General features: G+C 33.6%; 2 protein-coding genes across 2 annotated transcripts; both read right to left on the bottom strand.

The window, feature by feature from the left end:
* Positions 1-7,985: 7,985 nt before the first annotated feature.
* Positions 7,986-8,927, bottom strand: LOC123654894. Its single transcript, XM_045590752.1, has one exon. The coding sequence runs from the start codon at positions 8,925-8,927 to the stop codon at positions 7,986-7,988; it is 942 nt and encodes a 313-aa protein (XP_045446708.1).
* Positions 8,928-9,024: 97 nt separating this feature from the next.
* LOC123654893 lies at positions 9,025-10,758 on the bottom strand. Its single transcript, XM_045590751.1, has one exon. The coding sequence runs from the start codon at positions 10,756-10,758 to the stop codon at positions 9,025-9,027; it is 1,734 nt and encodes a 577-aa protein (XP_045446707.1).
* Between the last annotated feature and the right edge of the window lie 3,703 nt (positions 10,759-14,461).

Here is a 14,461-nt window from a genome sequence, read left to right as displayed (position 1 = left end):
GTGACAAGAAAGGAAAAGTGAAGAAAGAAAGAAAGAATACTAACATTAAATTAATTGCAACATAGGTTATTGGTTTGAGCACATGGTGCAATATCCAAAACCGACACACATCGATACAAAAATCGATTTATTGTCATAATAATTCCTATACATTTTATCGTTCGCGTTAGAAAATTGTTAGAATGTTTTTATATTACAAATAAATATAAACTCGAAAATTATGATTACCTGTCTCTTGAAATTGAAATAAACGCAGCTTCAAGCGAAATACCGTACTTGTAAAATAGCCTTACTACGACTGTCTCGTTGGACAAGGCTCATTGTTTTAATAGGGGATCCAACCAGACAAGTGAATTTACTAGTCGAGTTTCTCTTTCCTTTAAATTGCGTTCATGGTTTTATTATTCTTACATATTTATATTTAAAATTATAAGATATCAAAAGTATTGTAAATTCTTTGTAACTGTAACTCTTTTTGATTTAGCATATTAATATACAAAACGATATCACGATTAATTTATATTAATTATTATTAATTACAATTATTCTTAAGTGTTTTTAAAAAGTTACACGGTTATATTATTAATTAATCCGTCTATGTATAAAATGTTGTTTTTTTTTTTTGATCCTAGAAATTAAAAAAAAATGTATTTAAACGCCGCTACAAAACTTATGAAATGAAATAAATTTCTTTATGAGAAAAATAGTAAGAACCAAAAACAGTTGACGCTAGTCGTCTAGTCCTAAATTGTGAAAATAATGATAACAAATCACAAAATATAATTAGATAGACGTAATAATTGTTTTCGTAGTAATTGTTGAATTAAGGATAAGGAAATAAAGGCTTTTTTATTTATTTTTTATTGAAAATTGTTTTCAATAAGAAAAATTTAATAGTGTTCGTAATACGACAAATTGTATGTAAGTAATTACAATTTACTGACAGCTCAGTTGTTTGAAAAAAGTTTGTATTAGTGTGGACAGAAATAAAACCAGTGGAATAAGTAAGATAAATGTCGCAAAGGATTCTTACGTTTATTGAATACACTTTGTCGGTCAGAACACTACCATTTCTAAGTCCCGACCGGATATTAAGCGGCAATGCTACGTAAGACAGTTACGTACATTCATATTTAAAATGTTATGTTGTATTAATAAATGTTTGATATTCGGTGAACATTACAAGTACACTGACGATAGTAAATATTTTATTGTTAAAAGTGCATTATTACAAATCTCGCTAGAAATATCATTAAGGAATTGACCAATCTATACTTCACTGTCACCCTTTGTACAGTTCAGCAAAAAGTACTTTTATCTCATGTTTATATTTTTTTAAATAATTTATGAATCGGTACAATATAATAAAGCTTCAGTTACACTAACAAACGGAGCAATATGTTGCGGAACATTTTCCTCAACAACCACGTAGAAGTTGCCAAGGAAATGTCGCAGAACATTGTATAGGCCTTACTACCAGAGCTCCTGGGGGATTGGGGATTGGGTCGGCAACGCGCTTGTGATGCTTCTAGTGTTGCAGGCGTCTATAAGCTACGGTAATCGCTTACCATCAGGTGAGCCGTACGCTTGTTTGCCGACCTAGTGACATAAAAAAAAAAAACTAGTCAGTATTTATAGAAATGTCGCCCGAGTAAGTTGTGGCTATCAGACATGTTAATAGGCACGATGTGTTCGCGACTACACTTGGCGACAAATGACGCAACACCACGCAAAACTGACGCGGGTCAAATACGCTCGCTCTCGAGGCGGGAGCAAGCAACATGCCCCGCGTCACGTATAATGTTCCGGGGTATGTTGCGGGACACTATGCAACGATGCAGCGTACCGTATATCGAATGTTGCGTTTCATGTTGGGGCACAAAACGTTCCCTAGTCTTGGGCTTTATATACAAAGAAATCCAAGAAGACAAAAAAATTACTTTCACCGTCTTTTAATGACTCTACAATTCTAGGGTGAATTTTAATTATACCATTCCAGTTATTGGAAATACTTTATGAATCTTCACGCACATATTTGATCAAAACTAATCGAAAACCGATTAAAGACAAAGGGTATTTATATTGTCAAGTTACCTGAAGCTCTATAGAACATGTCTTTAAACGGTTTACGTTAAATTTGTTTATTCAATTTTCCCGTCAGAAACACCAAGTAGTCTGAAGGCAAACCTTGGTACGTGTTAGCGCTCAAACAGAAACTAATACGGTTTCAAACGCTAGCTCTGTATATCCAGACAGTACATTGTAATACTAGTAGTCCTGCCCAGTTTTACTCGCATTGTTTTATTTAATTGTCAAATAAATGCTTTTATAAGACATCGAATTTGTTCTATGTCTATGTACTGTCTACATAAACTCCTACAAAAATATTTAGAATTCCAGATTCAAAGTGTCAATTGTATTTCGCTATCCACTTACTCCTTCGCCTTTCCATCCTTCTATTTGTCCCTCGAAAGGATTGTTTTTCAAACTGTAGTAGGTACTAAGATATATAATAGTGTTCCAGAAATAAAAGGTCTTAAAGGAAATACCTTAAATTAATTTGAAATGAAAACTTGATTGATTTTTTTTTTAATTTTTTTGTATAAAAATGTCACAATCATCGCTAGGTATTTATGGCAATAACCAGTATTGGTTGGCATTTTTGTGTTCTCAGAGTCAAGTTAGAAAGGCTATCGAGTACAAATACATATAGACCACTAGCAATCTTTTGTAATGTTATTAGGTATAAAACGCGAAGACATCGAAAATTTTTCCTCTCTTCATACCATCCCAATTGCAGACATGACATTTTCTTTGTTCTTATACACTGCATTGTCATTTAATTGAATAGTCTGTCAATTAAGCTTTGTAGTGGTTTAGGCTAACGCGAAAATTTCAACAGTTAATTTATTTTAAGCATAGGATTTTTGTATTTCAACCTGCGTTTTAATTACACATTGTTAGATTGGTATTCTTTGTTTTGTATAGAGAGTTTTATCATAGTGGAATATAAAAATAAAAACAATAAAATTTGTTTTTATAACCATTTTAAAATTTTCAATAGTTATGAATTATTTGAGCAATAAAAATAGTTTTTGTGTAGAAAAAAATCTTCTCCAACATTGAATTAAACGAATTTTTGACGTGACAAAAGAACTTCCAGCTGTTATAGCTGTGTCTATTTTTAAGTTTCCATAACCCAATGTAGCAACAAGAATAATATTAATAGGACTGCTGGAGGATGTAGTTATATTCATTTGTTATAAGGAACTATAAAAACTTGAACTAGGTTTTATAATGTTACACTGTAAATAATGACCGAAATTATTATTCAATTTTACAGCTAATGTAAATCTACGCAATAAGTTAAGCAATATTTTTTATTTGTACCGTTTGATATTTGATTCAATAAAAAAATATGAATATATTTATCCGTTCTGTACATTGTAGGCATTCATAAATCTATCCTACAATGACAATATTTACGACCATGCTTAATATTAAGCGGAAGACGAGATACATTTTGTAACTGGCTTTTCCTGCAATTCCAAAAGCAAGGAAATTTAAACTAAGCATTTATATGTCATACTCTATATAACTCTCATCGTCATCATCATCATTCAGCTCACGGACGCTCACTGCTGGGCATAAGCCTCCCCTAATGTTTTCCACGACGACCGGTCCTGCGCAGCACGCATCCAGCGACTTTCCCTGACCAGATCGTCGGTCCACCTCGTGGGGGGCCTGCCAACTGCGGCATCCGGTACGTGGTGGCTACTCGAGAACGTAGTGTCAATATAAAACATTATAAAGTTAGATCTTCTGAAACAAACAATGTTATAGGTAATACAACTTTCTTCTTCGCCAACTTCGTTATTTAGTTTTGGATTTTTAGGGCAACGACACATATGCAGACAGAAAGTTAAGAAAAAAAATGTTCTAAGCTGTAACTGATCGTATAAACAATTCTAATAATCTTATAACGTTTCTTATTAATCAGAAGCAATTAATAAAATATGAAATGACAAATTAAGTAACTATTCTATTACTATACATAGACAAAAAGCATTTTGTGTTTTTTTTTGTGTTTTTCTCTTATCGCTTATATTTACAGGTCTATTTTATATTCAGGAGAAGAGGGCAGTGGAAATCTAAATAAACGGATTAGAAAGGTCCGCTGTAATATATGCCGAGTAGCTTTGTTCCGTCGCACGTGTGCTGCTTCGAAAACAAGAAATCTCATTAGGGCCACCGGAAAAACACTGAATATTCGTTAACAATGATGTGTTTTGTTTTAAATCTTAACAATAAAAAAAATTGCTTCAGTGTCCGTCTGTGAATTGTAATTTGACTTGTAATTTAATTACAATGTATAAACAGTATATAATCAAGAGTCGACGTTACTAAATAATACAGTGAAGTCATTTTATTTCAGTTCTTTTCAAATTAATATTCCAATTATCTAATATATAAAATTCTCGTGTCGCGGTATTTGTATTGTTGTTTGTGTTTTCGCGGTGTTGTAGTTAAACTCCTCTGAAACGGTTTGACCGATTCTCATGAAATTTTGTGTGCATATTGGGTAGGTCTGAGAATCGAATAACATCTATTTTTCATACCTACGATTTTATTTTTCATCTATTTTTCATCCCCTTAAATGTTATGGGCAGTCCACCCCTACATTTTTTTTAATTTTTAGATAAATTATTTTTTTTTATTTTATTATGATCTGGCGTTGAAAAATACATACAACCCTAAATTTTCATCCTTCGACCACCAACCCTTATTTTTAAATAGCGTTTAGCGGCAAGACAACGTTTGCCGAGTCAGTTAGTATTTATATTTTTTATTTGTATCATCCAGAATTTTGAATTTACATTTTAATTTACTTTGTTTAGTTTGAAATTGGTTGATTTTAAACATTTTTTAATATCATATCAAAAATCGACTGTTCCAGCGGAGATCGAACTTGCATCTCCAATATATCTATCCATAGCGTTTCGTAGTATCTTAGAATCCTATTTCAATCAATGTTTTATAAACCAAGAAAAAATAAAAGAAAAGGTACACCTTGCCCCTTCGTGTACGACTCGAGCGGTTTCGTTCGATTTCCCAGGAGATATTATTTTAATTACGTTACTCTACTCGCTTTTATCTAATGTATTGCGACTTTTATTAAAACAATAAAACACTAACGTAAACTGTTTGTGGATCGACTACTACTGTAGCTTTTTTTAGCTTTTTTTTTTGTTTTACGAATAAAAAAGAATACAAATTACTTCGTTTAGTTCTCTCATTCACACAACTTCATTTTTCACATCTAAATATATTTTGTGTAAATGACTTAACTTTTTCGTTAGACAAATATAATAGGCCTTTTTGAACTTGAAAATATACTTTGTATATATTAGTCGTAGGTCGTAATTATCTCCTTACTGATGCAAATATAATTAAAGCTTTTATTGACTACAATAACTATAATACAATTAGCTTTTTAAATTTTTAATCGAAAATATTTTAAAGCTAGATCGTTTGAGTTATAAAATTGAATGGGTCACCTAATTCATTTACCACGGAACTCTGAAAAAATAAAACTCATGTTCGACGGCATAGTTTTTTTTATATATTTTTTTATTCATGCGTTCATTTGACATAAGTGCTCTCAAGTTAATGTGAAAAATTTCATATTTATTCGCTCGAATAACCACTCATATGGAATCATAAAACTATAAAAGTTTTAAACAACATTTAGCTTTAGCGATTGATTTATACACATTACATTATATTTTAACATGCAGGCTTGTGTATAGATTCATGCATCGCGGTTCTCTTGGCGTTAACGAAGCTGTGAGGGATTGTGTAAAAAAATTAAAAATGATTCTGTTGAAATCGCTCCGTGTTTTGTTAGTGATTATAATCGTTAAATTTATTTCATCACTCATTGGCCTTAGTTCGTCTATTGCAGATGATTTAGACAGTGTCAGCAGACACTGTGTCACCTAAGACACTCTTCAGGAAAACGCAGAGTTGCCTAATCTCTGCGCCACCCTCTCGACTTCACTGGCTAGGCCCACAGGAACGACGAGTCGATACGTGTGGAGCCAGTTTAGCTGCAGGAGCCTGTCGCATTTTAGAGCTATGCCACGGATGCTTGACGGAGACCCTATTCCGGGTTTCAAATGAAGTTTTCCTTCTCCAGGACCCTGATGATTTTAAGCCAGGTTTATCCCTCGGTCGGCTTTTACGACCCCACGGGAAGAAAGGGGGTGGTGCTATTCTACTCAGCCGACACCAAACGATACAAAAAAATATCATTTATTTGTGTATTTATTCTATGAATTATTATCTTTGTTATAATTTTATCTCTATATTTTATAGTTCCTTTTTATATTTTTAAGGAACTGCTTATTAAATCAAAATGTGTTGAGGCATAAATATTCGTAGACGTTGTCATATCATGTTACAGCTCAGGATTCTCGATGTATCGGAGATGTTCAAGATCTTAGCATATTAAACACGTTGCATATTCATATTGTCGGGGGCACAACAAGTTGACAAAGTATCTTCAAGCGATATCGCTCTTTATTAATATAGACATAATGACTATTTTTATCCACGTTGCTGATAGGATCTTAGTTAGCGGTTTGCAATTTTATTCATATTTTTTGCTACATTTTAAATATGCACTTTGAATATTCAGCCAGTTTGAATAACTTATATTTAATTTTATTATATACGAGTAAGTACCTATTTCATATTATTTGCAACAAAATTAAATTGCATTTAATACATATCGAACAAATATAAAATATATAAAAATACGAGTAATAATGTAACTTAATACTTTCTTTAATTTTCTCGTATAATAGTTTAAACCAAGCGTCGTCACTTTGAGACGCTGGCAGATGTCAGTTGATTGACCGGCCTACCATAACGTTTAAGAAACAATGCAATAAAATAAAATAAATATCTACACAATATGATACACGTCTTCAACATTTTATGCTATGACATTCATCAAATTCTGTTGCAATCGTTATAAGGTCCAGGGGTAGTCGTACATTAACTAGAAAAATTATGTTTTGGAAATATGTATTTGAGTATGCAATTTTAGGAGCCGTGCGTCAGGGTTATAGAAGGCACTATCAAGTATTGTAGTGACGGAGTCGACTGTTTCTATGATATGTAACTTAATGCTTGTGTTAACATAAATTATAAATGTTACTAAATTATTATTAATTATATACGAACAGAAAGTGGATTTTAAATAAAACTTAAGCGCTTCACTCGTTTTGAATAAACAATAAATAAAGTAAACTTATTCACATTAAATTGACTTAGGAAGATAATTGAACCTTATCGTGTTACAACAGAACAGCAGAAATGTCATTGAAATATTTAATACAAACTAAAACCGTTATTAAACGACGATGATTACAAATGTCAAAGAAAAACACAAATTACGAAAGCATACTAATACTGGAAAGGCAATTACGTTAAAGACTCGAAAAGACCCTTCAAATAACCAAATAAGAATTAGAATATTGCTTTCAAAAAAAATACTTTAGTGATTACAATTTTAAATTCATATTGTATGGAACAGTCTATGGTTGAGTGAGAGACGACATGTGAGGGAAGGTTACGAGGGAAACCAAACCCAATGAAAGTCGATCTAACACTAAATTTATTAAGATTATTTTGAGTATATATAGGCAGAAGTACAGACGTCATTTGACGTCATTTGTAGCAAACAAATATCAATTTCATTAGAAATCAGCATAAGAAAAATAACAATTTCGTAATAAATCAGCTAAATTAAAGAGGTTACTAATTAGCAAAACAATCATATTGCTCAATGTGCGTTGACCCGTACATCCTGCCGACTCAAAGAAGAAAGATAATTTTGATATTAAAATCTACAATAACAATACAATTAAAATTTAAGTACATAGATTTAAATAACTTATATAATAATCATCACTGCACTACACTTTAATTGGTATGTCCAGTCGAACGAATCGCGGTCGCGCGCTCGGGGGAGCGGGGGCCTCCTGGTCTTCGTTCGTATCTGCTGCAACTGGAACTGCGGTCGTGGAGACGTCTGTCACAGCACTGCTCTGTATAATTTTGTTTCTGCGATATCGCATGGTACCGTAGAGACATCCCGCAACAATGATAGACCCTAAGATTATATACAAGACAGAGTACTGATGTATATCGTGTATACTGAGTGATGCGTTTTCCTGCTCCTTGAGGTTAATGATCTGAGACTTCATCCCGCGCCACAAGTCTTCATGATCCTCGGGTGTAAACAGTTGGAAATCCGAAGTATTTATTATGGAGTTTAATATTGAATAATCGGCTGGGATCGATATGTTTTCTTGGACCTTAACTTGGCTCATGTAACTATTTTGAGTGAATATAGAGAAGGTGTCACCTTTTATTGTACAACCTTGACCGATTTGTAAAAGGCCATTCCCGGTCAGTGTTGTCAATACAACTCCAGTGTCAATGCAAAATATGCGCACTGTGCATTTCCCACAGCAGGAATAAAGCCACTTGTTATTGTTATGTAACTTGACCCAGCGCACGCGACATGGTGCCTCCTTTGTTTTACATATTGTTGTATTGTGTATACTCAAGTTACACATTCCGCTGGTTATTTGTAATTCGTATATCGGCTTATCGAGAGCGCATAATAATTTGTTTGTCTGTATGTGGACACAATTTTCTACATCTGATTCTGTCAAGATGAGTAGTAAGTCCTTTTGTAGATTGAATGCAATGTATGGTGCGATAAATTCTACGTTATAATGCTGCTGAGGAAGGGTTATTACTCTATCCAGTTCAAAATTTTCCTTAATTACCAAAGGAATCTTGATTTCGATTATCAAATAAGAAGAACCAATGTCGCCGTTGACCTTCATTAGCTTATAAAGTTCTTTAAAATCGTTTTTATCGGCAGGCAAAGTCAGGTCATTCGGTATATGTCGGTATATGATATTTAATTGTTCTTCCAATTGTTCAGGCAGAAAAATGATCGTCTAAATGACAGTTTGCGAGGCTTGTTAAAGTGTTTATAACGCTTTCTTGCAAGTGTCGTAGGTTTGATATAATCATAGCTGAGACTGAGGATGACAAAATGTGTAATTCATTGTTAGCTATCTTCTCAGTTCGATTACTAGCAAAAGAAAGATTCGTTAGAAATTTCAGTAGTATTCCAAATTGCTTGTTTAATATTTCTTCATTCCTCTGAAGAATGTTATATTGCGCTTCTATGACACTTGTTTGATTTTTTAATAAGGCTCGTAGAAGGGCCTCGTTTACAGAAAATTTGGTTTTGTTCTTTTCATATTTCTTATTACTTTTCACATATTTCTTAGTAGTCTTAGTACTATCCTGTCTATTCAGGACACAGGAGGACATTTGATATTTTTGCGGAGTTTGAGTATTCAGTTGGGTTGATGACCCACTAGACATGTCAGTCAGCGAGTTTGTAGACTGCTTATTAATGTTTATAGTATAGGCGTCATGTAACATTGTGTTATGACTCTTTTTACATAGTTTGCATTTTTTCATCGACGTACATAAATTCTTGTTATGTGCGTACAAACAATTATGACAAAAGTTAAAATCTTTGATAATTTGATAACGTTCGCCCGGTGTTAATTTGATAAATTTCTCGCATTTGTATAAGGGATGTTTCTTGTCACAAATCGGGCAATTTGACATGTATGTCGCAACGCTTTGATATTCTTTATTTATTAATTTTCCATACCGATGTTCTTTTTGGAATTGAGGCTTGTAAGTCTTGTTATTAACTGATTTTTGTTGATTATATTTTTTGAATGATGACGACATTTCTCTATCTCTTATGCCGCTTGGTTCTAAAGCGATGAATTTGCTCTCTAAGAAGTCCATTAGCTCCGAGAGTGAAGGTAATTCTCGTGGCATTTTCCGGGCTTCCTTGTAGTCGTTATAGGTGACTGTATCCAGCTTTTTTGTAATAATATGAACTAATAATGGGTCCCAGGTACTTGTATCGATACCCAAGTTTTTAATAGCGTAGATACATTCCATTGACGTGTCGTAAATACGTCTAATCTCGTAGGCTGATTGTTTTTGAGCGGCTGGCAGATTGATAAAGATTTCGATTTGTTTAGTAAATAACAATTGTGGATTGTTATATCTGTGTGTCAACAATTCCCACGCTGTGTCGTAGTTGTCCGCTGAGATAGTTAGATGTTGGATGATTCGTTCAGCATCTCCTCGTAATTTGCTCTTTAGGTGTTGCATCTTCTGATTTTTTGTAATCAAATTGTTATTGTGAATGCTTTCTACGTATAAGTCATAAAACGTAGGCCATTGCGTATATTTGCCTGTAAACGTAGGCAAGTCGATCTGTGGTGTCGATTTTTCGTGATGAATGGTCGATGTGAGTTTAAGATTCAACGCCTTTTTGATTGACTTGTACGAATCTTCGTAGGCGTAAAACTCACTATCGTACTGGGTATCCGATCCTTGTAGGATATTATCTATTTGCAAGTGCAAAGCGTCTATTGCGTTCCAGCGCGTTTGTATGTTGCGTAACTCGTCTTCCAGCTCCCATTTGTCTTGGATTTCATCTACTTTCAAGCGATTTATTTGTCGATGAAAAGCTCGGAAGTTTGTTCTTTGGAGTGACATCAATTCTGTTGCCTGACCTCGATCCGTTGGTGAGGTCTTAGTGGCGTTTGAAATTTGAAGTGATCCCTCCATTTTCATCATTTTTTAATGCTGACGTTTATGTAAAACTGATAGGACCGTCTTCAGGGGTCCAGGCCAGTCTCTCAGTGGATAATGCGACCTTGATTGCGCCTTCTCAATTTAACTGGTGGAACCCGCTTCTGGGAAGCCAGTCAACCGATTCGCAGTCACACAAATTCCACGTGAGCGTTGTGGCCACTGTATGTGGATTTTCCAAATGTCGATGGAAATCCGCAGAGTTTATAGTCTTGATTGACTGTTTTCTTGAGTGATTTCTCGAAGAAATATTTGTTTTTTTTTTTTCTCGAAGGATCAACACGACTGTATGTATCCTCGAAGTAAGACTGTTGTCTTCTAGCTTGCAGGTTCAGAATGACTGCGCAGCTTGTCAGCAGCAAGGCTGTATTCTCGAAGGACCAAAAAACTGTATGGTCCTGTCTGTATGAGTGAGAGACGACATGTGAGGGAGGGTTACGAGGGAAACCAAACCCAATGAAAGTCGATCTAACACTAAATTTATTAAGATTATTTTGAGTATATATAGGCAGAAGTACAGACGTCATTTGACGTCATTCGTAGCAAACAAATATCAATTTCATTAGAAATCAGCATAAGAAAAATAACAATTTCGTAATAAATCAGCTAAATTAAAGAGGTTACTAATTAGCAAAACAATCATATTGCTCAATGTGCGTTGACCCGTACACATATAAATAATATTTTGAATACTGTAATACTTAAACCTAATATTACCTACCGAACGAGTAATATACGATTCAGCTTGTAACATCTCACTGCTGGGCAAAGGCCTTTTTTTCTATGTATGAAAAAGATTGGAGCTTAATCCACCATGCTGCCCCACTGCGAGTTGGGTATATTCCCTACTATGACTATCGATCGTTATTAGATGTACAATTGTACATGATACCAACTGGAACCGATAGCTTAACGTGCTCTCCGAGGCACGAAATACATGTGTATATTTATATATTTTATGTGTCTTTCATAACTGTTTACTGAGTGTACTGATCCTGATAGTTAATTTGAGTAAATTATTTTGAGAGTTTTTATGTATTTTTAAAATTTGTTTGGCGTAACTACTACATATATATTAACTACGACTTTATTATAATTTTTCTAGTAAATTCATACACGTGTATTTCGTAATAAGCATAACGATAAATAAAATAATAATAATTTTACGATTTTGGCTGATACGCTCACAAATTAGATCGGTTTATTGTCCTTGGTACAGAGAGGAGACCTATAATGGATTATTTCAAAAACTCCTCTATAAAGATTTGGTCGAAAGCCAACTCAGAGAGTTGTTTAACCTCAAAGACTTCTGTACACACGACAAACAAGAGTTCGTAGCCAATAGCCAATTTAAAGCGATATATGAATTGATTCAAATACAAAACGTTTAATGAATAATTATTCGAGTTTTGGATATGAAATAACTGCACGATCTACGTACAATTGCTGAAATGGCTGGATGAAGGCTGGAAAAACCAGGATGTCTGGCGCGAACTTGGGTAGGCCTATATTTAGTAGTGGACTACGAAAGGCTGTACTGACTGACTGACTGACTGAAACTAAATCACTTTTGGATTTATAATACAACTAGCTGCGTCTCGTAATTTTACTCGCATGAGTGCTTATCCTCTTACAGCTAACTAAATTTCGTCGTTCAATTAAATTGCTTTATGCGATTACGTCATAATAATTAATGGCTTTGTAATAATATTACGCTTTAACGCCTCCATGTTGCTACTCAAATACACTGCAAATAATTTCCATTTCATAAAACCGTTTAGTGTCATATATAATATTTTGTTATTTTTGAAGTAACAATTCTTCAGAATCTTTGTGATTTTAAAGAAGTGATTTATAGCTCAATGAAACGAAAATGCGTCACGACAAAAAACAAACACATAATTATAGAGGATTAAGTCAACGAGAAAATGAGATAGAATACATTACACATTATTTTATATTTCTCGGTGTCCTCTTTGTGCGATGCTTCGTAGCGCCCCCACTCTTGTCTACTAAGCACTGTTTTTTTTTTAAATTATTACTGGCTTATAAATAAATCGTTATTAAGAAGTTTTACTTTTTCCACATTCAGACCTTTTACTGTAAACAAATGAGGGGATTTAGTCCTATAAACAACATTGCTTTCTTTGTATAGAAGTATATGATTGATTCTGGTTTTTGGATTGAACGACCAATAAATTATCACTGAACTTTGTTTGTAGTATATCTGCTACTTTTGTTATAACTTTAGTTTGTTTTAATGAATTATTTAAAAACATATAATTTATTGTGGCTGTAGTTGGGTTAATATAAGCCTATGCAAAGAGCGAGCATTGATGAAATATATTATCCGACCTACGCTGCTCCAAATACTTTGGGGCTCAAAGTGAAACTTCAAAATCAATTCGATTCACTGGAAACCACAAGCAACGTGGATGAGATGACTGACAACGTGGTAAAGACGGTGTGTACATTGGGTAACAGACACTTTCCGCCAAAAAAATCAACGAAGGTGCCCAAATTTCCCGAAGGTTTGGATCTGATGCGGCGTATCTGATCCAAGTAGCTTCGACGGAACAGATGGCTCTTTCCAATAGGATAAGGAAACTTGTACGTAGATATCTCCGCTGCTCTAATATGAGATATATTACAACTCTTATAGAGCACAATAGGGGGTCAAAAGCTTTCCAAAGACCATTGTACTCGTATATGCAATTACACCATTCTAAAACATTCTATATTAACCTTATTTTGATTTTAAGATATTTCTAAGGCGTCCTTTTATTTATTTAGTTTATTTGATATAAAATAATATTTTCATAGAAATATTTTTGAATGCGGATAATTTATTGAAGGGAGAACATCAAAATACCGTTTCATTCGTTCACACGCTCAACCCAACCGGTACTATTTTTATGCGTCTGCTAAAAGGCTGTTCCGAAGCAAACTACTGCTGGTTTGTGAATATTCCACGTTCTACCTTTGAACGTGATCACAATTCGAATGCTAAAGTGCTCATGCAATGTCTTTAATAGCCACCATAAATTGAATATGTTAGCTTCTACAAATTCAGTAAAGATGCAGTGAGACAATATTATAATAAATTATTATTATATCATTTAATTTTATTTACTGTACAATCAATAGACTAATATAATCCATGATAATATTTTAGCTCTGTTTACAGTCAAGCTTTCATCGTAAATCAATTTGACAAAAAAAAATCATACCCATATCATAAATATTTTTTTTCTGTTTGGCCTGAAAGATATCTAGAATAGAATGCTACCATCATTAATACCGTCTTTTGTCCACAAATTGAACAAATTAATTATTTAAAGAATAACATTCTTATACAGCTTACATTTATACACACACACAGATTACATTCAGACATACAGATACATACACATACAGATTACATTCTTTAACAGCTTATCAAAAAATTTGATGAGATATTAACACCGTAAAGAATTATATCAGAAAACTCTGACGAATAGTTTCTCAAATAATTCTATTTAGCAAATTATGTATTTAATTAAATATATGGTAAAACCGGGAGAGATGCCGCAGTGGGATAGATGCCTCATGTTCTAAAAACCTAACATCCCGAACTCACAAATAAAAATTAATCGCATAAGTAGGAGTCGAAGTCACCCCGTACCTCAGATATCCACAG

Source organism: Melitaea cinxia, chromosome 7, assembly GCF_905220565.1.
Source record: "Melitaea cinxia chromosome 7, ilMelCinx1.1, whole genome shotgun sequence".
NCBI lineage: Eukaryota > Metazoa > Arthropoda > Insecta > Lepidoptera > Nymphalidae > Melitaea > Melitaea cinxia.
This window is presented reverse-complemented; position numbering and strand designations above follow the sequence as displayed.

Excerpts from the sequence above, each read along its gene's own strand:
- LOC123654893 (XM_045590751.1), bottom strand. The coding sequence starts at position 10,758 with ATGGAGGGATCACTTCAAATTTCAAACGCCACTAAGACCTCACCAACG.
- LOC123654894 (XM_045590752.1), bottom strand. The coding sequence starts at position 8,927 with ATGAAGGTCAACGGCGACATTGGTTCTTCTTATTTGATAATCGAAATC.